This window comes from Ursus arctos, unplaced genomic scaffold, assembly GCF_023065955.2.
Source record: "Ursus arctos isolate Adak ecotype North America unplaced genomic scaffold, UrsArc2.0 scaffold_7, whole genome shotgun sequence".
NCBI lineage: Eukaryota > Metazoa > Chordata > Mammalia > Carnivora > Ursidae > Ursus > Ursus arctos.
In genome coordinates, this window is record NW_026623089.1 from 53,969,277 (window position 1) to 53,996,912 (window position 27,636).

At 46.4% G+C, this 27,636-nt stretch overlaps 2 protein-coding genes across 5 annotated transcripts in view; one reads left to right on the plus strand and one right to left on the minus strand.

The window, feature by feature from the left end:
- Positions 1–605: 605 nt before the first annotated feature.
- EIF4EBP2 (eukaryotic translation initiation factor 4E binding protein 2) lies at positions 606–25,177 on the minus strand. Its single transcript, XM_026504398.4, has 3 exons — positions 24,734–25,177; positions 7,993–8,178; positions 606–7,013 (listed from the first exon to the last, which is right to left on the minus strand). Exons 1-3 carry the CDS (start codon positions 24,876–24,878, stop codon positions 6,982–6,984), a joined length of 363 nt encoding a protein of 120 aa, XP_026360183.1. The 5' UTR covers positions 24,879–25,177; the 3' UTR covers positions 606–6,981.
- A 92-nt stretch (positions 25,178–25,269) lies between these two features.
- The window catches only part of LRRC20 (leucine rich repeat containing 20), a 112,973-nt gene continuing 110,606 nt past the window's right edge, over positions 25,270–27,636 (plus strand). For 3 of the 4 annotated variants that reach the window (XM_057308879.1, XM_057308880.1, XM_057308881.1), the window contains exons 1-2: positions 25,335–25,352; positions 27,047–27,103. Coding sequence is in view for 1 of the 4 variants with exons in the window: in XM_026504381.4 (XP_026360166.1) it covers positions 25,325–25,352 (28 nt within the window). In the remaining 3 variants the exon portion in view is untranslated. Of the gene's footprint in view, positions 25,353–27,046; positions 27,104–27,636 lie in introns of all 4 variants that reach the window. The other variant, XM_026504381.4, reaches the window with a different exon arrangement.

Below are 27,636 nucleotides of genomic sequence, written 5' to 3' on the forward strand. Positions count from 1 at the left end.
TCTTAACCCCAGCCTCCCTGAGAGAAGCCTGGCAGGAGGACGGGGGCCTCTAAGCAGCTCGGCTGGGCTTCACGGCCAGCTCACTCTAAAGCCTCAGGACTAAACCTCGACCCTGCCCGGATGGGAAAACGTTTCCTCGAGTCCGCTTTTACTCTGCGGACCTCCGTTCACGTCTCAGGCAGGACAGAACTCTTGTTCGCCGTCTTAGTATGTGAGACTCACTGGACTAACAGCAAGGACTCGGGATGTTACTGCAGACACAGCCTAGTTCCGGACCTCAGAGGGGATGCATTTCGGACAGGTGCCCTGGGGGCGCAGGCAGCCGTCTTGGAAAAAGGGAAAGCCGTGGTCCGGGCTTCCGTGAGGCTGGTCCGCGGAGAGGGGCCTTCCTGGTGTGTCAGCCCCCACACGCACCCGATCACCACCAAGCTTCCAAGGGAAGGGACGGAGCACCTCGCCCCACCTACGGGCCAGACAGACAAAGCCAGTGCTCCGCCAGTGTCGAGAACGAGGTGGCGGACCATCTTCGCCCATCTACCTCACCGACCCTCCACGTGTGAAATCCACAAGGTTTCACCCGAAATTTAAAAAACTCAAAACACAACTTGATACTCAAGATCTTTATTGATTTAACGGTAACAGCAACCATTGGTGAGAATTTAATTTTTTCCCTAATTTCCAAACACCTGCTGGTTTAGGACAGTTACAAAAAAAACAAAAACCAAAAAAACAACCAACAACAAAAGTGATCACGGACTCACACAGGACTGCCTCAAGACTGCATGGTGTCCTTGCTCTCCATCCATGACGGCGGAATGGACGGGAGGGGTGGGGGGACAATCACGTTGAAGGGGACTAAGGGAAGACCAAGGAAGTAACGGCAGTCTCCACTTTTCCGTTCAGTGGATGGAACTGGGCCACTGGTGGCACTAAGACGGGGAAGGGCATTTGTTTTATACAGAAAAATATCTTTAAAGATGCTTAAAATGGACCCCTGGATATGTGAGTGTCCTCTGAGCTCTCCAAGATGCCTCCTTTGAGGCTCGCCCCTGGGGTACTCAGGTGGGAAGAGGCGGGCTCCGTCTTCAGGGGAGGGAAAGGCACTGGCTCACGGTACTCAGTGATTTGGACACGGCCACCAGGAGCAGGATGGCTTACACGGACAACTTGTCCCTTAGCTCGTGTTCCTCCCCCACCCTCCTGGTTTCAAGTAAAAATTACCCTTGGCCTGGGCTTAGTTTTTTGTTTGTTTTTAAAGATTAAGATGGAGAGGAAGGGGATACACCAGGGGCAAGAATGGCTAGCCTGTGCTAGATTCATGGAACTCTCTAAGTCAGAAGAATCCAGGAATTTGGGGTATAAGCACCGGCAAGAGCTCCCTTTGGAAATTTCAGCGTGGCCACATGATTATCAAGCATTGCAGCATCTGTCAGCCCCCCCACTCTTAGAAAGGTGGCAGAGTAAGAATTTAAATACCCCAGGAACTGCGTTTCACCTCGGCAACATGTCCCGCTGGCCATCCACACTGCACGGTTGGCCGGAGCTGCAGGCAGAGGCTAAGCAAAGAGAAACCACAGACCCCCTGAACAGGGACTCAAGAGACCTCTTCCATCTAGTTTTGCCACAAGGTATTCACTTCTAGGACCAGCCCAGAAAAAGAAATTTAAATTCCAGAGGGTGGGAAAGGTGACATGAATGACTGCTTGAGAAAACAAGTTTGTATCGTCTCCTTCGAGTCCTTCCTAAGAAATTCCTGAGCTGGCCTCAAGGAAACCCCAAGTGCTGAGCTGGAAAATCCTTACTAGAACAGGAAATGCCCCTGGGGTACAGGCATTCAAAACAATTGTGACCTCAAGATGTGATCTCATCCTTTATTAAAAGCTGAGAGGTAAGGACACGGGCATGGGTGGGTGTGGTTAACCACACCCCTTTTAAGTCCAGACAGAAACCGCCCTCCCAAAGAAACCATGCTTCTTTCAAACGATTACCCGGTCCCAGGTATCATGGGTGGGTAAGTGATTGGGTTTCGCAGATTAATACACAGCTGCTATGCCTATAGTCCGGAAACACGCCAGGACGGGCAAGTTCTGGCCCAGATGGAAGGCAGCAGACCGCCTCTCTGCAGGAGAACGCAAAGGGCCCAGGGCCCCGGCTTCAAGCAGCCAAGATGCTTGACACGCCATCGAATATCCAAGAAGGGGAGAATGGGTAAAGAGTCCGTTTCTGGGTTACTGCTGCCAGCACGACGAGCCGCTCGTACCAGCTGCCTTGACTGCACGCGGGCACACAGTGTGCTGGCTGAACAACGGGCTCTGGGGGACAACCCGCAACGGGCAGCATGCTACTGCACATGTCTGAACCAAGGAGGGCAGACGGTCCCAAAGAGCTGGGAGCCCAAACAACAGAAAACGAAAGACCATATATTTTGACTCCACCTCGAAATCTGAAGGAAAAAGACAATTCGTGGGGAAGTGCTGTGAAGAGGGGTCCTTACTTGTGGAGCAAGTGCCCTTGTTCTTACAGCTGCCTCAGCAGCCATGCTTTTGGGTCAAGTGCATGCTCAACCAAGCAGGGACACAGAGAAGAAAACGCCGGGAAGAGCATAAAGCCAGACAGGAATGTGCGTCTTGAAGATGTCTCAAGTCTCTAAACCGCGGTTGAGAACAGGTGCCAGACACCCAGCAGACGTTCCGAGAACGTGTTCAACTGACCAGGCTCATCTTAAGCTTCTCTCAAAGGGGAAGCCAGGGCTGGTTCTCTTTAAGAACTCCTCTCCATCAGGAAGCCCGGGACGAGGTGGGCACCCAGTGAAGACACACACCGGATGTAGAGGAGCAATCAAGCACCGACAGACATTTCGAATTCCGATGTTCCCTACTGAACTGGAGAAGTGGCTTCTTGGGTGAGAGCCCTAACCCCAATCTGTTGCAGCTGGAATGGCTGCAGAGACCAGGTGCCAACACCGACTCTGCCAGGGGCGGGGCTTGCAGATGACATCATCTCCTTCACCCTGAATCTGAACCATGCAGCTTTTACTCAGCCCCGTAACCCGACATCTCGTTCACATTTCCTCCTTCGGCTTAAGGACCCTGACTCCAATTAAGTCCCCTTTCATGGCTCAGTTAGGAGGAGCCGATTCCCTTTGTCAGTTCCTGGCTCAGGGAGATGCGAAGACGTCGTGCTGAGTCTCAGAGACAGGAAGCCTGAGCCTCGCACCGTAGCGTCCTTGCACTGCTGGTAGCCAGGCACACGTCGAGCTCTTTTTATTCTCTCGGGAATGGTCATTGCTTGCCACCACTCTCCAAACCAGCAGGTGGCTTTGGGGAAAGAGAGAGTGTGTGTCTTCTGTTCAGTTTGGAGATGGCAGTAACAATATATCTCTTTGTGTTATCTGGTTTAACCTACCCTGGGGTCGGACTGACTTTATCCTCTGTTGGGGGTGAGGTGATTTTAAGACAGATCCTCACATTCTTTGATACGGCTCCATTCATAGGTGGGGTGTAACTGCCCTCCCCTTGGGTGTCGGCCGGGCTTGTAGCTTGCTTCTAAGGAACACAGTAGGGAGAGGTGATGGTGTGTGCTTTCGGAGACCGTCATGAAAGGCACTGCAGACTCCTTGCTTGCCCTCTCCCTGGGGTCACCTGCTCAGGGGGAGCCAGATGCTATGGTGGGAGGACACCTGCACTGCTCTACAGAGAGACCCTCAGGGAGAGAACGCAGGCATCCTGCCAATAGCCACAAAGAGAGCGTGCAGAAGCGGATTCTCCAGCCCTAGGGGACTGCAGACCCTGCCAACATCTTGACGGCACCTTCCGGAGACCCTGTGCCAGAACCATCATGCTAAGCTGCTTCCCGATTCCTAACCTCCAGAAGCTGACAGAAAACGTCTGCTCTTTCAAGATTGAAAGTCTGGGGGTAATCTGTTACACAGCAATAGAGAACTAATACAGGTGGGACGATAAAACTCTGGGGTGACAGCCCAAGACCAAGGAGCCAGCCGCCTGACAGTGTGCTCTTGAGGGCGTTAGCTATTTAAACAGAATATGAAGACGCGTGATCTCGGCAAACCATACTGTAAGACAGACCAAGACAACACGTGTCTCCTGCTGGAATCTGGAGGGTCCTTTCTCACTAAGGTGGATTGTCCTCAGAGGTAGAGAAACGTGGTTTCCTCATGAAAAGAACAAATGATCACGAAGATTTGAAGAACCATCTCACTCAGATGGTCCCCTAAGGGTTCTTCCTCCCCAAGAGAAAGCCAGGAGAGATTACTCATTCTTCTGGATCTGGCTCGCCCTGAAAAAATCATTCTGTGAGGCATGGCACACAGGTGTGATCTGTTACAAGTTAATCTGTTGCTTTGTGAAACTATCTTTAAAATGCAGACTCGTGGAGGTCAAAGTATGTCTCACACTAGCGGCCTCCAGGAAAGAAGGCCACCAACCAGTAAGGAGGTCCCTGCAGAAAAGGCTGGAGGATCGGGCCACTGCCGTAACAGACAGCTGACACTCCCCGCAAAAATGAGAAAAATGGCCTCCGATTAGGGAGCCGTGTGCGGAGATGCCCCGAGATGGCAGAAAAGGGAAAATGGCACCTTGACGTTACCCAAGCTGGCAGGTTTTAAATCCACTCCCCGCTGCTCAGCGAGGAGGCCAGATTTTCATGGGCAGCAATAAAGATCAAGGGGTGCTCTTCTGCTCACTGCCCGACTAGCTGGATTGCAGCCAGGTTCCACGGATGCCAAAGCCAGCTATGAAGAACGAGAAGCTTCATTCCCAAAGAATTGAGCTCCCAGGGGACAAAGGGGTCCTGAGCAAGCTTCTCATGCAAATGACGGTGCAAGTGAAGTTTTTCCAAGAGTATGGAAAGCGAAATTCGGAGTTTAATGAAAATCAGAACAGCGATACATTAAACAAACAAACAAGAAAATACTTTTTTTGATCATCAATTTTTGAGACCGAAAGCATCCCCCAAATTTTGGAGATCCAGCTTATTCCTGAGAAACATCAACCATCACAAAAGGTTCACTCTTTGAACTATTCACATTTTGTAGAAAACAGAACAAAGTTCCTCGGACAGCCTTCCTCTCTTCTGTCTAAAATGTGTTCGTAAACAGGGTCTTTTCATAGTTCAAAAGAAAAACAAACAGCTTTCTTTCTTAGCCAGTTGGCCTGTTATTCTCACCCTGGGATGTGATCTCTTAATGAGAGGGTTCAGGGCACCAAATGGAACCAGAAATTCCCAGGACACCAGCAGCTACTTTACTTGTCATTCTATGAGGACACAGAGGTGTTAGTCTTTCTACAAGGGGGTCACTCTCCCGGGATTACTGTGCCAGTCAATAGTCGGGAGGGTGCGGTGGGTCCGCATGAAAAAGCAAAGGAGGAGGGAAAAGAACGAGGCTCTCGTGAACAACCCACGGCAAGGCAGAATGGTCCAGTTTCACAAACCACCCACCACAAACTGCAAACATGCACACCCGAAACTAGAGGGAGAAGCCAAGAGCTCGTCAGGGACTTGGGGAGACAAAGGATGGTGACACGGAACAGCAGACTTGCCTGTGGACATTTCTCACCTTCCTAACACCGGAAGATGTGTAATTAAAAAGTTGCTGTTCAAAATCGTATTGAAAACATATCTAAAAATAGGTCTGTAGTCATCTTAAAAATAAAAGATCACTCCTCAGATAAGAGGAGTGCGATATTATCAGATACCAACACTCGAGGTATCTTTGATGTGTATTTGAAAAATGGCCTGGCAGAGAGGAGGGAGGGAGGGACGGAGGGAAGGAGAGGGACAACTCTGAGTACGACGGGGAAGGCAAGACCTGGGAGAACCCACTTTCAAGCCCGTGCTTACCTATCCCAGCAGCCTCAGCAGGTCCATAAAGGAAAAAAGTTTGGTTCTTTTCTAAGAGCATTCTGAAAGTCACCTTTTAAACTCAAAACAGAAGACACTGCAATCAGACAGCGAGTATCCCAAAAGCCTGGTGGACTAGAAAGCAAGACTACTGAGACTGAGTACCCACCTGGTTCAGCACGCTCCCAAGGTCACTCTTCGGGGTCACCCGGCAGAACACTATGACCAGGCCTCCCCCAAAGCGCCTGTCACTTGGACAGGCCTGTTGCAGGAGTGGCAGAATCACCCCGGTGGCTCAGATATAAGGGGACGGCGGGCAACGGGAGGCTAGCAGGGAGGAAGAAGAGGAGAGCCGCGCTGCTTCCCAAGGACCCCCCCTCAGGTGGGGCTCACGCCTTTCTGCACAGATGTGCTGAGTGAAGGACCGGGAAGCGGCACTCGAATACCAAAGACAGAAGACACTCCTGCCGGAGGAAGGAGGGGAAGTGGACCTCAGAAAGCGACGCAGGGTGATGCTAGCACAACTGTACAACTGCACTCTGGCCCCAAGGACAAACAGCTCACGGTACGAGGCAGTGGCTCTCGTCTCCGTTACCACTGCCCTCTGATGGCTGTGAAGACCCGACACCCAGACTGTTGCAGCTCTGAGCCACAGGTGGGAGACAGGGAGGGCAGACAGAGGGTCAGAACGCAGACAGTACTAAACCCGCCACACCTCTGTGTCACTTTCCCAGACTTCCCAGCCAGGCAATTGGCAGGTTGATATTTGATTTGGGATTTAAAAAAGGAGGGGGGCGGGGAGGACAGGTTTTCTCAACTGTAAAATGACTACGGAAGCCAGAGTTTAACTGTTTTCCTCTGTGGGCCACTTAGGTCTACGGAAATATGCCAAGGACCTTGGATCGAATCTGTGTAACTGGGAAGGGGGACAGGAAACAGGGAGAGGAAATGGTCAGATGAAGCCCATCTTCGCATCATTTGGCACCCAGAGGAAGGAAGGGGAGGCCTCGGGGGCTGCGATGGGACTGCTGGCCGCCCCCCTGTCCGCTCATTGTTGATCCGACGGGCCCCATCCGGCGCGCAGCCTCAGCGCCGCTGCTTTCCTGCTGCTCCTGCAGGCGGTCAGATGTCCATCTCAAACTGGGCGTCATCCCCTAGGAAGATTCCGGGCAAAGTTCAGCACAAAAGGAAGAGCCAGGCAGTTCTGTCACTCCTCTGCATGAGGGCCAAAAAATAATCCAAACTCTCCCACTCTCTGCTATTTTAAAACAATTATTTGTTTGCTCTGGCCGGGCTTTTCAATCTGGGGCAAAAAAGAATGGCAATCAGACAACCCATGAGGAGTAGGATCTGGGGAAGAAGATCCGAGGGAGAACCTGCCCAGCGTCCCTCTGGCTGCAGGCGGCCCCAGCGGGAGCTCCTTGCCATCTAACATGACGGCAAACTCTTCTGGAGGCTCTGAACTCTGGCCGTGCTCTCAATCAACACTTTGTCCACGAAAAGCTCATTTGGAATTTGAGGAGGCAGAATGCTGGCTCCCGCACAGAGGTCGGGGGGTACAACCCGAGGTGAATCTCGGGAGCTGGCCATGTCCACCTCCCTCTTCTGCTTCCACAGAGACAGAGTGGACTCCTTATTCAGTGTGTGTGTGTGTGTGTGTGTGTGTGTGTATCACAGGCAGTCCTGGAAAATGGGGGAAACAAACCCTATTTCCCACTGCACCACAAAAAGGACATTCTTCTTGTAAGAAACAGGTCTGTCTCTGAAGGGCAGTGGAAATGGGGCCTGTTCGGGTCTGTTCTGTGTTCTGCGTGTTACTCCTAGTCCGGTATAGCCCAGGCTAGGCAGGACTTGAGACCTGGTTCAAGGACTCGTCTAAGGATTTCCTATGCCCTGAGTTTGGATTCCTCCCCACGCCCCTGCCCCCGGATCAGATTCGCTTATGATTTAGAACCCAGGATTTCCAGAACATTTCAGTAAACTCTGGTGATGGGAGCTGGGGGAGGTGGGAACCTTAGAGACATATAAATCCATGTCGGTTATAACCAAGGCATCCATTTTTCAACCTGTAGCCGACTGACATTTGAATTCCCAAAGCTACCCACTCGGTCCCCCAAACCGGCGTTCTCTTACCAACTGCATGCTTCCTGTCATGATTGTTCAAGTTGTTCAAATTGTTTACTTCTACTTTGGAGTCTTCGATTAAGGTGCCAGGGCTGGTGACCCCTGGGATATTGGGCAGGTGGCAGGGCGGGGTCTGAGCCATGGGAGAATTGCGACGATCCAACAGAAACTTTCGATCATAAATGATTCGGGTTCCTGGAAAACAGGGTTCAAGAGTCTGAAACAAATTAAGGGGCTATCAACATATAATATTACCTGGGAATTTATTTTAAATTCCATCTAAATCTAACCCTTGAGGGTTCACAGTTCAAGCAAAAAGGATAAGCTCTACCCTCTGCTGGAAGAGCGCCTTGCCCCCCTCTTCTGCTCATCTTTAAGGCTCAGCCCCAACATCACTTCCTTTACAGAAAACCTTAAAAAAAAAATTTCTTTCCCCCATATTACTCCATACACATCACCTATTACAGGTCACCTGTTTATCGCTTTGCCTCTCTAAAGGCTGTGACTTCCCTACACCAGGACTATGTCTGACCTTGGTTCTACCATTTAGAAAGTTTTAAATGAAGTAATAAGTGAACGAATCACCAATAGATAGAGAGCAGCCTTGAAGTTAAAGGCTTTCCAAAGGCACGGAGACCAACATTCTTCCCAGACAGAGCTGTGGTAGAAGCTGGACCCTTCTCTATTTTACGAAACAACTTGCACCCCAACAAGCACTACCACAGTGCTCTACGACAATCCTTCTGAAGAGCGCACCTGACCTGATGAATAGTTAAGAAAACCTGCTGCTGCTATTTCTTCTGTCGTGGTCGGTCCAATGGACGAATGGCTATAAATAAGATCTACAACTAAGCGACAATTTAGAGATGCTTGACGTCGGCTTAGCGTAGTGGCCGCCTGGGGCCCGGCTCCCGACCCTAGGAGCACAGCTGGCTCAGTGATCAAGGACGTGGCCACCATTCAGTGATGTCTGCTGAAGGAGGGGAGAAGGGGGAATGGCCGCCCAGCACCCCCGCCACCCCAACAAAGGGACGTGGTCAGATGGAGGCATTCTGCTCACACTAAGCATAAATCCAAAAAAGGAAACGGTTCAGGCGCGTAAGTGAAAAGCAGCAGTATATGAAAGCTAGACTGTGCGCGGTTACCCATCTAAAGAGGCGGAATCTAACTCCAACCGTCTGCTGGCCCTGCTTGCAGAGCCTCCAGTAACATGGGACAGCTACATCCCGGGAAACAGAAAAACAGAACAGCTAACCAATCTACCTGAAAAGTGAGGAAGCGGGTGGAAGAAAGCAAGGCATCTACTGCAAGAGGAATGGAATTCTGGAGTCTTCCCAAAGAAGAAGGAGATGGACATTTCATCTAAAGAGAGGATACTGACATTACGCTAAATAGCTGGAAAAAGAACTACAAACTCAGCGGTTTCCTCAGGATCCACACGGCAGTGGTACCATGACAGTTTCATGCAGATGCTAGTAAGTCCTCTCTCTTCAACTAGATGGAAAATAAGAGTCAAACTAGTGGTTTCTAGGTGAGAAAATGGCCGAGAGAGAGATTCTACCCTCCAATTTGCCCCCCGCATCCTTGCTCTTACAACCAGAACCAAGTGCTAAACATATTCTCCTCTTGGTACTATAAACCTGTCACAAGAAAGCATGACTCAGTGTCTCAGAATGGCAGCAATGTTCTCAGGTGGGCGTCCGTTAGCACATGCAGGCATCTCAAAACAAAACCTTTAAGGCTTTCCAACCAACTCCAGAGGAGATCAATTCTTTCTTACTCGCTAGTCCTGTTACAACTACCCTGTACACACAATCACACTTACCATCTGCAAGAGGTGAGTATCAGGTATCTGGCTCTCAGCCTCTCCATGATCAAGGACTAAGAAAAATGCCTTGCCATATTATTAGGACAGTATTTTTGCAGGTATCTGCATCAGAATCCTCTGGGAAGCTTGTTTAAAAATATTCTCCCTGAATCAGAATCCCTCGGGATTAGAACCTGGACAGCCCTATTTTAAAGAGCAAACCAGAGGTGACATTGGAACCGAGCCCCCGGGGTGTAGACTCCCAGCACAGCCCACTCTGCACTCTGCCTCGGCACCTGGGACATCCAGAGTGGGAGCACGGTGTTGGAAGTGAACGGAGGCGGACGGTAACCGCCACTTCGGCACGAACACCGGGGTGAGCAGCAGACGGGGCGCCCGCCGTTTGCACGACAGAGGCCGCCCCACCAGCCCCAGAGCACTGCTGCACTGCTTCTCCAGAGGGACGCGGCAGGCTGGCGGTGCCGGTGCTGCCCCCTCGGGAGGGCGACAGACACCCGCAGAGGTGGTTTCTGTTTTTTGGTTTTTCTAAGTTTGCCAAGGCCTGAGTACTTGGGTCTTTTAGAAATTAGGTAATCCGTTTATTTTTGCTTACAGAACAGAAATACGCGGTTCTAAAAATTACACGAGCAGGCAGGTCCTATCATCCAAGCTCATTTCAGAATAGCAAAGGGGGCCTCGCTGGTAGTAAAAGGGGATGCCGGAGAGCATTGTCTCTGAAGGACAGCAGGGCACAAACCAGGTCAACAGCTCTAACTACTGGTAAGCGCCGGCTCTTTCATTTTTAAGGCTAAACGAGGTAGGCAAAGGCTGACAACTTCACAGAGGAAGTCTCGGGGTCCTAGAGTGGGCTACAATTAGCTGCCTATGTTTACTTTTAGAACGACTGAGAGGCAAAGGCCCACAGCCCATTTATGACAGGACTCACACCGTAAACCCAACCTTAACAGAGCAGTTCTGCATGCCTCGCTCCAACCCCTGGAGAACACCTGCAAAAGTTGGAAATCATCCGTCCCCCGCTGAAGAACACTCAAGTCTTCTGTCCTGTCTCAAATACAATTTTAGGACAAGGAAAGTAAAACCTTGACCTTCACCTCTTTGCTTTGAAAAATAAGGACTAGAGTAACAACTAAAAAGGCATCTGGAAATTATGAGGAATGAGTCATTCTGGATAGCAGAAAACAGTTCGACTTTTAAAAAGTGAATAATGCGAATTATTCTGGATGGACATTTTTCTTGTACGGATTTAAAACTTTTTACCACCTTAAACAGAAAACAACCCGCCCCTTGCTTGATGAACTGGGGTCACTTCTGAAGATCACTTCATAAACGAGGCTGTGGCCTACGAAGTCTAGGAGCCTACGCTCTTGATTTCCCCTCCACTGTACGGAATTCAAGAAGCCTGCATGTGCCCCTTTCCTCATTCCGTTTCCTCCCTCACTGCTAGGTTTAAGAACCCCCGTTTTCCCCCCAAGTTTCAGTCAGCTCGGACTGCCACACCAAAACACCATGGACTGTGTGGCTTTAACAGAAATTTAGTTTCTCAGTTCTTGAGAAGCCCAAGACCGAGGTGCCAGCGTGCTCTGTCTCTGGTGAGAGCTCTCTTTGTGTGTGTGTCGACAGCCACATTTTCAATGTGTCCTTAGAGGGGGCAGGGTGGGGGAGCAAGCTCCCTCCCTAGTGCCCCTTCTTATAGGGGCACTGATCCATCATGAGGGCCTCACGACCTCATCTAAACCTAATTACGTCCCGAGGCCCTGGCTGTAAAGGTCATCACATTGGGAGGCACACAATTCACCTATCCTAACCCAATGCTTCTATCCTTGTAGGGACTTTGCAACCAGTGATACGCTTATTAGAACACTATGTAAAATAAAGAGCAAAAGGGCTGAGAGGGGGCCCGATGGCTTTCCAGGGAATAAAGGGAAGGAGCTTTAGTGAATGGACTTTGCATATTTGCTGTGTCACCTCCACTTTTGCTCATGGCTAGGTTTCAAGAGTGAGGTTTCACCGTCAGACGTTCTTAGACTAACATTCAACTTGCAAGTCAGAACAAGATTGTTCGTACTTCTGCAGTATGCCAAGCTTGGAACTCTGGGAATGAGACGGTGGGGGGGGGGGGGGAAAGCACAGGATAAAAGCAAGCTTTCTATTTCTAAATTATAGATTAGCAATAACATATGCATTAAAGAACTGTGATTGGACCAACTAGGAAACAAATAGCAGAGTCTACCTAAATGTGTGAGGTATAAGGGAAACTTGGAAGAACGTCTGCAACTCTGCAGAGGCGGTAAGATACCTTTTTTTTACAACTTTATTGAGATACAATTCACACATAATTCATACCACGTGTATAATTCAACAGTTTTCAGCAGAGTCACAGAACTGTGTAACCATCACCGCCATCAATTTTAGAACACTGCAACCACCCCCAAAAGCTAACCCGTACACATTGAACAGTCCCTCTCCATTGTCCTCTGACCCCTGCAGCCCTAGGAAACCACTGTCTTCTGTCTCTACAGATTTGCCTATCCCGGACATTTCATATAAATGGAATCATACAATATGTGACCTTTTGTGACTGTTTCTTATACCTGCGTATGTTTTCAAGGTTCATCCATGTTTAGCATTTCTCAGTTACTTCATTTCTTTTTATTGTCAAATATTCCATTACGTGCGTTTATCACATTTTATCAAGTAATCAGCTGATGGACATCTGGGTTGTTTCCACTCTGAGTAATGCTGCTATAAACATTCACGTACCTGTCTTTGTGTGGACATATGTTTTCATTTCTCTTGGGTAAGAGGAGAATTGCTAGATCATATGGTTAACTCCGTGTTTAATCTTTTCAGCAACCACCAGGCTTGTTTTCCAAGGTGGCTGCACCATTTTACACTCCCACCAGCAGTATGTGAGGTTCCTGTGTATACACACTGCAGCCACTTGCTGTTTTTTATTATAGCTATCTGATGGCTGTGAAGTGCTATCTCGTTGTCGTTTGATTTTTTTTTAAGTTTTTATTTAAATTCCAGTTCGTTAAAACAAAGTGTAGTATTAGTTTCAGATGTACAATACAGTGATTCAACTTCTATACAACACCTGGTGTTTATCACAACAGGTGTACTTCTTAATCCCCATCACCTATCTCACCCCTCCCCCCACCCACCTCCCCTCTGGTAACCATCAGTTTGTTCTCTACAGTTAAGCGTGTTTCTTGGTTTGCCTCTCTCTCCTTTTTTCCCCTTTGCTTATTTGTTTTTTGTTTCTTAAATTTCACTGTGGTTAGATTTAATTTGCATTTCGCTGATGGATAATGGTGTTGAACATCTTTTCATATGCCTATTGGCCATTCCAGTGGACATCTTTGGAAAAATGTCTATTCAGATCCTTTGCCTTTTTAGTGGGTTGTCTGTTTACTACTGAGTTTTAAGAGTTCTTTATATTTATGAATACAAGTCCCTTATTCATATATGACTTGCAAATATTTTCCCCTATTCTGTGGGTTGCTTTTTCCCTTATTGGTATTCTTTGAAGCACAAAAGTTTTTATTTATTTATTTTTTTTAAAGATTTTATTTATTTATTTGACAGAGAGAGAGACAGCCAGTGAGAGAGGGAACACAAGCAGGGGGAGTGGGAGAGGAAGAAGCAGGCTTATAGCAGAGGAGCCTGATGTGGGGCTCGATCCCATAACGCCGGGATCACGCCCTGAGCCAAAGGCAGACGCTTAACTGCTGTGCCACCCAGGTGCCCCAGCACAAAAGTTTTTAATTTTGACACAGTCCAAGTTATGTCTTTTTGTTGCTTGTGCTTTTGGTGCCATACTCAAACTATTTGCTAACCGAGGTCATAAAGATTTGTGCCTATGCTTTTTTCTAAAGGTTTTATAGTTTTCAGTTTTCACATTTAGGTCTTTGAGCCATGGGGTCCAACTTCAGTTTTTTTGTGTGGATATCCAGTTGTACCAGTATCATTTGTGGAAAAGACTATTTTTCTCCCATTTAATTGTCTTGGCACCCTTGCCAAAGATCAAGTGGCCATCACTGTATGGGTTTATTTCTGGACTCTCAATTCTATTCCATTGATCTATGTTTATCCTTATGGCAGTACCATACTGTCTTGATTTGTAATAATTATTGAAATTGGGCTATTTTAGTTCTCTTAAAATTCCACATTAATTTTAGGGTCAGCTTGTCAATCTACACAAGGAAGCCAGCTAGGATTTTGACCTAAGCCAGCTTAGGTGTTGAACATGGAGATCAATTTGGGAAGTACAGTCATCTTAACAATGTTGTCTTCCAATCCATGAATGTGGAATGCCCTTCCATCTACTTAGGTCCTCTTCCATTTCTTTCAAAAATGTTTTGTAGTTTCCACAGTATAAGTTTTGTGTTCCTTTCATTAAATTTATTCCTATATATTTTATTATTTTTATGTTATTAGAAATGGAACTGTTTTCATTTTTGCATTGTCCGTGGAAAGTGTATAAAAATACAACTGGTTTTTGTATACCAATCTTGTATCCTGCAACCTTGCTAAACTCAGTTAGTTCTGATAGTTTTTTAGTGGATTCCTAAAATATATTTGGTTTTGAACGCAAAGCAAATTAATTCAGAAGACACCCTGAAGAACTGGAGTCTTAACTGATGCCACTAACGCTCTCAAATATGGCCAGGGGACATAGGAGGACAGAAGGGTAGCATCTTAGGTGTCTGAATTCTAGATCGCTGCAAGCTAAAAAAGTTTCACTGTAGCAGATATAGAGCAAAAATGAGGAATCAGCCTGGTAGTGACTAAGGATCTATGGTGTGATTCAAAGGCACCTGACCATTCAAAAAATCAAAACTATTCAAAGAAAAACATTAAGACTCAACTATGAATAAAATGGCAAGAAAAAACCCTTTGTTTCCTTTGTTATATATTGTGTTTACCATGAGATTATATTTATTCCAAGACAAAAACTAAAAAACCTACAATACTCAAGATCTCTTATATATGTGCATGCTCAGACATCTATTTTCTAAAGCAAGAAAACTTGCTGGTAATCCACATTTCATCCAAACTGCCCACCACACTTATGTCAGGCCAATTTCATGTCAACCAATGCAGCCACGAGTAACTAAAATAGAGTTAATCCTAAATTCCTGAAGAAGGAAAACAAAAGACCATACAAGAAACCCATACCTTGAATAATAACATATTAAAATGGGCCGTGGGTGCCTAGATGGCTCATTTGGTTAAGCGTTGGACTGTTTTGATTTTAGCCAAGGTCATGATCTCAGGGTCGTGAGATGGAGCCCCAAGTGGGACTCTGTGCTCAGCAGGGCATCTGCTTGAGATTCTCTCTCTCCCTCTGCCCCTTCCCCATGCACGTGCTCTCTCTAGAAATAAGTAAAATCTTTAAAAAAAAAAGAAAAGGGCCATGTTTTAGATCAATTGATGGAGTATAAAAAAAAAAAATTCTCTATTTCACCTTGACAATGCATGCTTTTCCTTCCAGTGAGTTTTCCACTTCCTTTTCTATGAAAATAATCATGCCACTTGGTTTTACATTGAAAAATTAAGAACCAAGGTATCATATATGCTATATACTGGTTTTCACTGTTTGTGATCAAACTATAATAAAAGTGAAGAAGATTACTTACAGGAGAGTATGTCAATGTTATAGGCCCGACACTGTCAAAATAATGAAGTTACCTACCAGAGAAGTAGAGACGGAATGGATGGTACACAGCAGAGAGCTTAACTGACAGATTGCAACACGGAGGTTTTGACTCTATTATTTTATATTTTAAAGGCAGCTATCAGAAGAACCAGAGATGGGGTGCCTGGGTGGCTCAGTCGTTAAGCGTCTGCCTTCGGCCCAGGGTGTGATCCCAGGTTTCTGGGATCGAGCCCCACATCGGGCTCCCTGCTCCGCTGGGAAGCCTGCTTCTTCCTCTCCCACTCCCCCTGCTTGTGTTCCCTCTCTCGCTGGCGGTCTCTCTCTGTCAAATAAATAAATAAATAAAATCTTCAAAATAAAATAAAATTAAAAAAAAAAAAAAGAAGAAGAACCAGAACCAATAATACTATCTACAAAAACTAGTAAATGGAGAGGGGAGCAGAAATGAGAGGGAGAAAGTAATGAAAGTGTTCCAGATTACTCATCTTCCATGACAGGGAATCAATGGTATTAGCTAATGTTAACAAGCCAAGAAATTGTGTGCCAATTGGTGGGTTACAGCAACAGCAATAACCCACAAAAGCATGAGAAACAGAAACCGTTAAAAAGTAGTTGTCTACTGGCATTTTACTTTGCATTTTAGGTGCTTCTGTTTTTCTTTTTCCATCTTACTTTTTTTTAAAAGGACATTATTTATTTGTTAGAGAGAGAGCAGGGGCAGAAGGAGAGGGAGAAGCTGACTCCCCGCTGAGCAGAGAGCCCAATGCGGGGCTAAATCCCAGGACTCTGGGATCATGACCTGAGCCGAAGGCAGCCACTTAAACCACCGAGCCACCCGGGCAACGTTTTCCATCTTATTTTTTAAATGTGCCTATATTACTTCAGTCTACATGTTTGGATTTCAGAACAAATAAGAACTTTTAAATCTTTTAACATTAGATATTTATAAAATTTTCTTTATCCCTAATGACCAGATACTAAGATAAATCTAACACCTTGACCCCATTGCTTTCTAGATGCTGATATTACCAGGAAAACATGAGAGTAAAACAGAGTTCCTTTGGTGGAGAACAGAAAGGAGGGGGGAAAAAGCTACTACCCTTTGATCTAAAAACTAGTAATTTTCAAAATGGCAAGGAACAAGAAAACCAATGAAAGAGGTCCAAAATTACGCTTGCCAAGACAGTGAGGTATGTAAACAAGGTCATTCAAGCCTAAGGGTCTCTTTCAAGACCAAGAAGCTTAGTTTAAATAATTAATCCAGGGATTATGCTATATACATTCAGGAAACTGTATTACCTTCAAATTAAATCACCGAGAGAAAGCCCACTGTAATGCGGTTACCTGAACAGGGCAGTCATTACTATATTTCACAGGGTCCCGAGCATGATGTTCTGTTTAACAATGGCTGCTTCTTGTATTAGAATTAAGCATCCACTCATGCAAAATGACAGCTCGGACCAAGTAACATCAAGTAACTTGCCCAAATTGCATAACTTGAGTAAGCTGGTGACAAAAATCCTCCAAAGGCTGAGATGGACCTACACCCCCATACGACAGTGTTCAAGGAGGAAGGGGGAGTGTGGAATTAAACAGGGCTTCCCTCGGGGGACTCTCCAGCCAAGAGAAAATCCTTCTCAGCAAACCCTTAGCAGACTTGCCCCTACACCTCATTTGGCCAGAACTGGGTCAGACGCACACCAGACCAGACACTGGGGGAAGCCGTGACTGGCAGCCATGGTGCATATCCTGGGGCTTGGCACACTGCCACGGAAAAAAAATGCTTAAACATCTATTCTTCACGGCGACTCTGAATGAAAAGACAAGACTCCTAAAAAGCTCTAGGCCAGATAACCCAGAGGAAACTAACAGCGGCCCAAGCCAGCCCCCTCCAGGGAGGCTGCTGGTGGCCAAACCACATTCAGTGTGTGCCACCATCAAACCCCTGAAGTGCTAATAAAATCAAGAGAGGGACAATTTTTTACATGAACAGAAGGTACAAGGGGAGCCTCAGGATCTTACAACTTAGTCTAAAGTACTATGGCGAATGGGAGATGTCTAAGGGTTGTGAAAAGCCAATCCTACTGTCCTCTGTAGAACTCCAAGTTTCAGTAACTGGGAGCAGCGATTTCCAAGATACTGTCAAAGGATGGCTCCTGGCCCAGTCACTCAGGACACGACGTCACAGAACACACACTTAGGCTGAAAGGGAAGTTAATGACTGTGTTCCTATTCTGAAGGTCTAGTGTTACAAGAGGCATAGAGAACATCTGGCAAAAGCCCGTCATTTTAGACATGAAGAAACTAATATCCAGAGAAGTCATAAGTATTTGTGAAAGGACACAGAGTGACCCAGGAGTCAGGACACCAACACAAATAAACTAGGTACACTAAACAAATCTGGTTCTCTTGAGTCTCAGCTGCAACATGAGTTGAAAAGATGATCTTTTTAGCTAGTACCAGGGCCAAAATGGTATACGAACCACAAACTAATCTTAAATAAATGTCAAATGATTTTTAGCCTTGACCGTCAAAAAATCGGGGTGAAAATAAAGTACATCGAATACGTCCACTTCTTCTTCTTCTTCTTCTTTTTTAGATTTTATTTATTTATTTGAGAGGGAGGGGGAAAGGGAGGGACAAGCAGACTCCCCACTGAGCAGGGAGCCAGACACAGGGCTCAATCCAGGACCCTGAGATCATGACCGAAGCCAAAGGCAGACTCTTAACCGACTGAGCCACCCAGGTGCCCCTCAAATACATCCACTTCTGTTTGGGCTTGAACATTCATCCCAAAATAAATCATCTCTACAAAAATGCCTTGCTCTGATTCCAGAAAATGCTGATTGGGTCTGCCAGGTTGCTGACTGTGTCCTGGATCAATTCTTTGGGTTAGATTTCCCAGATGTGGTTCAGCCTCTGTCTGTAATACTAACAATTAATGAAGGATCACTGCTATTGGTCTGGGGAAAACATTCAGATTCAAACCTGGCTTTTTATTCCAACTGTCTGTTTTCTTCCAAGGTTCCCTGCTCTTGGGCACTTATTTTAAAAAATAAAAATAATGCCTATCTACTAAACTAACATCTTCCACTTTTCACTTTCAAGTAAGGAGACTGAAGTCTATCGACAAAGTTTGTGAGAAGCAGGAGTCTACTGGAAAGCCCTGGTCTAAGTCACTGTTTTTATGTGCTGCCTATTCGTGATTCTAGGAACTTACTGACCAGAGAATAGTTTCATTTCAACCTAAAAGCAGCCTGACTCTGATATGAACAGTCTCTGGTGGTGACAGGGGCTCCTCTGAGGCCCAAATGATTAATTATTGAATCTTGAAATGAAGAATCACAAGGCTCTCACACTTTCTGAAAAGTGTCTCTTAACACCTAGAGAGCAATGGTCTGTCTACCTTCACCAGTAAATAGTGAGCATTTCTGCTATAAACAAGCCACTTCTAAAATAATTAGAACTGAATAAGGCCAGTTATTACCTTGATTCTAAAACCAAAGACATCATGAGAAAAATACACACTAATACCCCTTATGAATAGAGACACAAAAATCCTCAACAAAGTATTAGCACAACAAATTTAGAAACACATAAAAAGGATTATATACCATGACCCAGTGGGACTTATCCCAAGAATACAAGGCTGGTTCAACATCCAAAAACCAATTGACACAGTATGTCAAGTCAACAGGATAAAAAACAAAAAAATTACACGATCGACTCTGAAGTGGAAAAAAAAAAATGCATTTGACAAAATCCACCGCCTTTCACGATAAAACACTCAAAAGACTAGGAACAAAAGGGAACTTCCCCAATCTGATAAAGGGTATCTATGAAAAACCCACAGCTAACATCTTACCTAATGGTGAAAGACTAGATGTTTTCTAACACTGAGAACAAGTCAAGGGCATCTGTTCACACTATCTTGCCACCTCCATTCAACACTGTACTGAAAGTTCTAGCCAGAGCAATTAGGCACGAAAAAATAAAAGGCACCCAGATAGACCAGGCAGACATAAAGCTATCACTATTTACAGATGACATGCTCTTGTCTACTGAAAATGCCATGGAATCCACACAAACTGAATTGCATTCTCCAGTTCATTTGTCCTTGCTTAAGTTTTTACTTTCTTAAAAACACTCAATGAATTGAACAGCTTCAGTTTGTCAGGGCATTCATCCTGAAGATCTAAAAGATTATTTACTTAGATGTAAACGCTAAGGGATTTCTGAGCTTTTGGCTTCAAGCAATGGCCTAAGAACAGGTGCAGGGGGCCTTTAAAAACTAGCCACCCATGGGATGGACAGTTGCTGCCTGTTAAAACACAGGTTCGAAGGGGCCGTCACAAAAGGAAATTCCACGATGAACAAATTTGAAAATGGGAGCCTAGGCCTTGCCTATTCAGTTAGGTTGAACAAATGCAATTCTCAACTAACTTTTTTTCTATTATAAATGGAGTAGCAAACATCTTTTAAATATTATTGTTCATCAAAAGACTTGGAAGCCAAGAAAAAGTTCTGCCGTGCACCAATGAACTATTCTCCTGCTCAAACTGTCTTCTTCTCCAACCAGATGAACTAGCTTACTTCACATTAACTGTACCCTATCTGATCTGCACATTTTTACGCGCACACACAATCAAGCCTGCAGTGCAGTCAAACCATGCAAGACCCCTCTTTTTTTTTTTTTTTTAAGTTAAGTAGGCTCCACACCCAACATGGGGCTTGAACTAACAACCCGGATGTTAAGAGTCACGTGGTCTACCTACTGAGCCATCCAGGTACCCCTTTGCAAGACCCATCTTATAAAACTGTTGTTAAGACTCCAGTCATGGGGTACCTGGGTGGCTCAGTCTGTTGGGCATCTGCCTTCGGCTCAGGTCATGATCCCAGGGTCCTGGGATTGAGCCCCGCGTTGGGCTCCCTGCAAGCCTGCTTCTCCTTCTCCTTCCCACTCGTGTTCTCTCGCTGTCTCTCTCTCAAATAAATAAATAAAATCTTAAAAAAAAAAAAAAAAAAAAAGACACTCCAGTCATAAGTCTTTCCTGAGTAACCCTGCGAGTGCCAGTTTACAGACTCATCACTTTTCCCTCTTCCTGTTGCCCACAACAGGCCTCAGCAAGCTGAAGGAGCTGTGCACAGGGCGTTCATACATGCTACACTATCAACTTGTAAGAGCCGTCTATCCTGGTCCCTCTGCACCTGACTTAGGACAGGCAGGGGCTTCCACATAACGCACTGCTATAGGCTCTGAGGACTCGAACTGCTGCCTCCCCCAGGCTCCGAATTCAAAGATTTGTGAGCAAAACATGCACCCCACATAAAAACTGAAGTACAGCTTCTTTAATATATACTTTGGCAGCTGATGAATATGAGACCACAGCTGAATCTCCCACAGAATGACAAACGTGTTAATAATGTGGGTTACTCTGAGGTAAGTAAATGCCGTCTTCCTCAAACACAAGGCGGAGGGACTGAACACCTCTCATTATGTTTTCACGTACTTCTCACATGGCGTAAGGAAGTGCTTTGGTTAATAACTGAAGCTAGGTAGCCAAATAAGTACATTTGTTGGTTCGGAAGGTTTTGGCCTAGAATAAACTCAACCCAAGGTCATGGAGTTCGAAATTTCACAACAGTCAGAAACTGACCTTCCTTCTCCATATCGACATAGAGCTCTATTGGTCTCCTAAGAAAGGAACCAGATTAAAACTTAGAGGACTCCTTGAAAATACTTTTATTATAGCTCACTCCAAGTGGATTATTTCCCCTTCTTCCTACTTTTCTCCTTTATTTCCAGACCCTTCCAATGGCCTTCAGGTAATTCTGACCCAATGAACCAATCACTGCAACTCCCCAGCTGGCAGAGAGGAAACACAGTAGCAGGAACAAGATTTTAGGCCATCACAGTTAGTTCCCCTCTGGTGCTCTTGTTATGGCAACAGCACTTTTCTACAGCTGATGAGGATGTTATGCAGGAAAAGAAAGGCAGAAAGAAAGGCTAAAAGAGTTCTTCTACATTTGTGCTCATTTCCCAGAGCACAACACTCCCAGAAGGAGAAAGTTCAGAACTTACAAAAGCATTAGGTCCCTTCCAGCTAACCAGACTGTTATAAAAGCGAAGACAACTGCAGTACCTTTCCCTTCCATTGAGGCTAGATGGAGCTTCTCAGAGGAAGAACCAAATATCCTCCTCACTTCTCCACAGGCAGATAAAACAAAGTAAAATAAAATCCAAGGGCATTTTTTTTTTTTGCCTTGAATTTACTCAACAAAAATTTTCCTCCTCCTTAACAATGAAAACAGGTACTCTTCTAGCAATCTGAGAAATCCAAAGGTCAGAGCAAGTGTGTTTCCACACACCTCTCATTTCCTAAACCATGAGAAGGCAGTTTTGAGAAACCTTTCCAAGGTAGGCTGTAACCTCTGATGCCCAAAAAATAAAGGGCTCTCAAAAGAGAAAAAAAATCACAAGTTCACTATGTTGTGAATGTCCTTGCCCAGTCTGGTCATTTAGGGCATTCAGCACATCAACTGTTATCCCGGAATGCTGCAACATGTGTATGACACTCCAGAAGGTTTCCAGAAGTTTAAGACAGGACATGCTAATCCCCTTCCTTCCCACTAAATAGAGATTTCCAATGCAAGCTTACTATCACTTTTCTAAATGTTTTCACACCTGAAATATATGTTAGCACTGGATTCTATACGTTTTTTGGTTCTAGAACGAAAAATCTTATCAGTCCCCAACCCCCTTCAAGATTTTAAGATCACTGAGAGCAAGGACTGCATTTCCTACTTTTGTCTGTGGTTCTCTTTTGGGCAAAGCACTGCACTAGGCCCACAAAACTCATTAAAAATACCTAACCACATTAATTCAGGTGCCTGGAGGAGACCAACAAACTATCTACCCCTGGCTCAATTACATGGTGGGAGAGAGAGGAATGCAACAAGAGAGTTAAACAAACCATCAGAGGAGGGGAAAATTTCCAAAGGGGGACACATTAAATCAGTAAGTACTGTGCATCTAAACAGCACTGAGTTAATAGTGATTAAATCCAATCCCAACAGTGCTATATCCTATAAACACATTATGTGAGTCTTCGTGCTACAAATCCAAAGATCACAACCTGCTCTACCAATAAATACAAGTTCAATATAAGGGATGAGCTAAGACAAGTATTTAAATCTGAAACAAAAAACTGTGTACAGAAACTATCTGGAGACAGGTTAAGTGATATTTGAGAAAGCAGTAGTGACTGTAAGTTGGAAGGAAGGGTAAATGAATCAGTAATTCTGGCAGATTCTTTCCAAGCATTTTAGGAACTAATCCAGACTATGAGACAGGCTTCTATCTTTAAAGCAACGCTTAAAGACTGCCCTTATTTTAAAAGCATGGTAGCTCGGCTGTTTGAAATATGCCCGAAAGGTACCCCCTCTGTGGCTCTTTCATCAGAGGAATAATGATTAACATACAGCTAAAAGTTTAGTTCCTTCCCTGCATAAATAATAGCTGAGTGCGGTTGTTAACCACGATGTGTTCTCAACAGCTGGAAGTGTGGGCATTTACTGACCAGTACCACAAAGAATTCCCCAAGAAGTTATAAATTCCTTCCTATCACCTTGGAAAACAATATCCATTTCTTTAAAGCTGTCAGTTCAAGTTCAGGACAACTCTATCTGGAGCAGATACTGGTCTGCCAAAATCTTTCACGATCAAAAAGCAAGAACGCAGCATGCTCAGGGGCGGGCCTTGAACGGATCAGGTCAGGAGGGAGGGTTCTCCAGTACAGCAAGCCGCCTCACCAAGTCATCCCACTGTCCTGCAAAGTCAAAGCCTCTTTAAACCCAGCTCTCCAAAAATATTGATGAACTCCTCCTGCTTGGGTCATTTTAAAGTCTTCCAAGGCTGCCACCCATCCCCTCCAGTGGCCCGGACAGATGGCTCTGGAGAGCTCTCTCCTAGATTTTTATCCCTTGTTGTTGGCAAGAAGGTCTTCCTACTCTGGGCCTTGCTATTGTGCAACCAATTCAAGGATCTCTGGGGCCTAACCGCACCGGATTGGTTGTAGTACAACTGGTGAGCCCAGCCCACAGGAACGAAGCTAGCCATCTCCTCCCGCAGGGGCTGCCAGCAAAGTTCAACCCTCTAGAGAGAGGCCACCCCAACACCAAAAGAAGGCAAAGTTCCAAAGTTAAAATGAAGCGCCATCCCCTTCAATAAGGTCCCACAAGATCGCTCTTCAGTCTCCTCCCTCTGGAGAACAGCCCAGTCAGGGGACAGACAACCTTTGAGCTCCCTTTTCCCATGACCAATTCAACGTGGTTCACCTCCACCCCAGTGTTGTTCTTTGTAAACAGTTCCTGGTAATACTTCGAAAAGCAATGCTCGCGAAACTCTCCCTGCGCTGCCCCTTCTCGAGAATCAAGCGATCCCACCGATCCGGGTGCCCTTCTTGACAAAGCCCTCCTCATCTATCCCCAAAAGCGTCACCGCCAAAAACCGATCGTTAGGGCTGCCAGCGCTCTACTACCCCCACGTCTTTTCCGTTGGCTATTACTGGAGTATTATTTTATCATTCTCTCATTCTCTCCCCTAGCCTGGGCCTGGGGACTACCCCCGCCCCTCTTGGGGCCTCGTCCAGCAAGTAAACAATGCTGTCAAAGCAGGATAACGCTGGGCGAGGCGTCCAAACTCTGCATTCCAGCCTCCTCCTGCCCTTCTAAAAGCAGCAAAACAAGTCATCGCAGAGTCCCAGGAGCAAATTACTCTGCCCAGCTTCCTTTCTAAAAAAGCCCGGGAGAGAGCTCCAAAATCAAGCATTAATGTGCACAAATGCACGACATGCAAGAGGCAAAAGCAATGCAGACTCAGAACAAGGCCAAGTGTAGACGAATTTGCCCAGGAAGAGGCAGAGGGGGGGGAGAAAACTGGGTCGAGCGCGGAAAGCTGCCACGAAGCGGGAACTAGGGCTCCCCCCGCCCCCAGCGACGGGAGAGCCACGTTCCCAGAGTGGGCGCGCGCTGAATCGAGTTGCAGCCAAGAGAGAATGCGAAGTTAAGGTTCCCGAAAGCAGTCTCCCAGGGGCTTTGGCGGAACTAGGGAGGGGGGGGGCTTCGGCGGAGCTGCGCTGGCCGAGGCGGCCCCGCTTGGACACGCCCTGAATTAAAGGCCCGCGGCAAGAGGCCGGCGGGGACGCGGCAGAAGAAACGGGCTGCAGGCTCGGGGCCGCGGCGGGGCGGCCGGCGCTCACCTCCCGGCGTGGTGGAGAAGAGCGTCCCCCCGGGCGTGGTGCAATAGTCATGAGGTAGCTGCGCGGCGTCGCTGATGGGCACGGTGCGGGTGGGGATGGCGCGGCTCTGGCTGGGCTGGTGGCCGCTGCCGGAGGACGAGGACATGGCTGTGGGCGCGGGCTCTCGGGCTTTGTCCGGCGGACGGGCAGGCGGGCGGCGGCGGCGGCGGTAGCGGCGGCTGGGGGCCCGGGCTGCTCCGGCTGCTCCGGCGAGCGGAAGGGCGGGCGGGGCTGGGCACGCTCCGCTTGCTCCTCGCTCGCTTCCTCTCGCTCCCTCGTCCCGCTCCGCTCCCGCCGCCGCCCTCTCAGCCGCCGCCGCCGCCGCCGCCCGATCCTCCGGCCTCCGCCAGCAGCCCCAGCAGCAGCAGCAGCGGCAGCAGCGGCGACGACGACGACCGGAAGCGGGGGAAGGCGGGAGCCAGAGGGAGTTCGGGGAAGCAGGTCGGCGGAGGTGACGTAAAGGGGCGGGGCGGGGCGAAGCGGTAGGGGGCGGGGCCGAGGGAGGGGAGGGACTGAAGCCCGGCGGGCCGGACGCGACGCGCGGTGCAATCAATGCGAAATGTTTGTGAGTCGAGAGTAGGTAAGTGCGGAAAACTTAGGCGGGCTTTTTTTCCAATTGCCGGTCACCACCACTTGACTTGAGCCAACTTCTGTTTTCTAGCCATCTAAACAAAAGTGTAATTTTACTTTTAATTGCTCCATATTAAGTATAGGCGATGCATGCGCGATGTATTAGGAAAAAAATCAGAGCTGAAGGGTTAAACCACTGTCTCCCAGTTTCCCAATTCCCCTTTCCCGGGGAGACCACTGGTACCAGCTATATATTCGTGTATCCCTCCAGAGACAGTCCATCTATACACAGATAATGCAACATATAAACATTAAGAAAACAAAGAGATTAATAGCTACCCGTGTCGCAAGGATGAGTACTGTGTTAGAAAGGAACTGAAACGCAGGGTAAGGTTAAGAACACGAGGTACCTGAAAAATCTCGATTTGGAACGCTATTCTTTCCTCTAGGGGTTCTCAGACTTGTCAGTCTCAAAGTTCACATTCCTAAGAATTAGTGAGGATCCCAAAGAGCTTTTCTTTGTGTGGATTATATGTATTAGTAATTAGTGTGTTAGAAATTAAAACTGAGGATTTTAAAACTGTTCATTAATTTATAAAGTAATGTCATTACATGTTAACATATTTTTATTTTACAAATTCTATTTTCCAAAACAAAAAGAAATTACTGAGAACAGTGGCATTGTTTTCCATTTTGGCAAACATTTTAACGTGTGCTTCATAGAAGGCAGTTGGATTCTGCACTCCATCTGTTGTAATGTGTTATTTTGATTCACATATACGAAGGAAACCCAGATTCACACAGATAAGTAGTTGAAAAGAGGAAACCTCACAGAATCTTGGAAAGGGCCTCACCGACCCCCAGGAATTTCCAGACCACATTTTGAGAACTGCTGCTCTAGGCAGCGTTGTCTTCTGCCCACAAGACACCCGAAATGGGATTGGAAAGAGAATCACGGGTACCACCAACATGGCTACAGTCGTTCCCATTTTGCAAATGAGAAAATTGAAGCTAAGAGATATTGAGTGTTTAGCCCAAGTATAACAGCTACTGCCTCACTACTGAGAGCACCGAACAATTACTTAGAAAAAACACAAACGAAAGGAACTTAAACAGTGACGCAAATATTGTGATTGATGGTCACGTTGGGCCAGAGCATGGAGCTGATTTTGTGGTGAGTGTCCAAGAACTCTGGAAGAAGAACTCCTGCCTGCCCTGCAGCAGGGAGGTCCCCAGCATTGGAGGGGACTGAGCTCAACCTTGAAAGGTTCTATGGTTGTATGATTTTGCACATGTCAAGAGAAGGACAGGGCGCCTGGCTGGCTCAGCAGGTGGTGGAGCTTGCGACTCTTGATCTCAGACTTGTAAGTTCCAGCCTTATGTTGGGTATAGAAATTACGTAAATAAATAAATCTTTAAAAAAAAGAGAGAGAGAGAGGAGGCCCTTTCTAGAGGAAGGAAAAGGTGAGATACTAATTTACATCTGTGTAAAGCTTACAAAGTGTGTGATTACAACAGGAACCCCTCCTTGATCTCTCTTTGATTATAGATATTGGGGCGTTCTGGGAAGAACAGGGAGATCTTTCTGGCCAGAGATTGGGTTGGAATATGGATTGAAATGAAGTAAATAAGGTTGACACCAGGGTACAATTTTGAAATTGCAGAGACAGGGAAGTATCATCTGTTTTTTAATTCATTTGACAGGCAGCCTGGAGTACAGAAAGAAGCTCTCCCATTAACAGCTGTGTGACCCCAGGCAAGGTACTTACACTCTCTGAGCCTCATCCATATTATGGAGACAAATAACACTGTTACCTCACTGAGTACTCCTGTGAGTTAAGCATATAAAGTGTTTAACAAACAATTGTCTCCTAGGAAGGTCATACTGAAATTAGTAGACGTCTAGAATTTTCTTCTGAGGAGCTCTGGTGTCTTCTTTCCCCAAATAGAAGGTATCAGCCTCACCTTTTCTGGTTTCTGGTTTGAAATTAAGTGTGTGGTGGGGGGGGCATGTGCGCATGCACATGGTTATGTATGTACATGTATGAATGGATTTCATCACCTCTAGAATACCCTAAAAAAAACAACACTCAACTAATTTTTTCACACCCTTTCTAAAAACTTGCTCTTTTCTTGTGTAACGGCTTTATTGAGATATAATTTACCACAAACTTCAGCCTTTTATTTATTTTTTATTTTTTTTAAAGATTTTATTTATTTATTTGACAGAGAGAGACACAGCCAGCAAGAGACAGAACACAGGCAGGAGGAGTGGGAGAGGAAGAAGCAGGCTC

Bases quoted from the DNA above. Each gene is read 5' to 3' on its own strand.
- EIF4EBP2 (XM_026504398.4), bottom strand. From the start codon at position 24,878: ATGTCCTCGTCCTCCGGCAGCGGCCACCAGCCCAGCCAGAGCCGCGCC. The intron at 8,179-24,733 runs GTGAGCGCCGGC...CCTGTTTTCCAG, and splicing joins CTTCTCCACCACGCCGGGAG to GAACCCGAATCATTTATGAT. The intron at 7,014-7,992 runs GTAAGAGAACGC...GAATCTTCCTAG, and splicing joins TGACAGGAAGCATGCAGTTG to GGGATGACGCCCAGTTTGAG.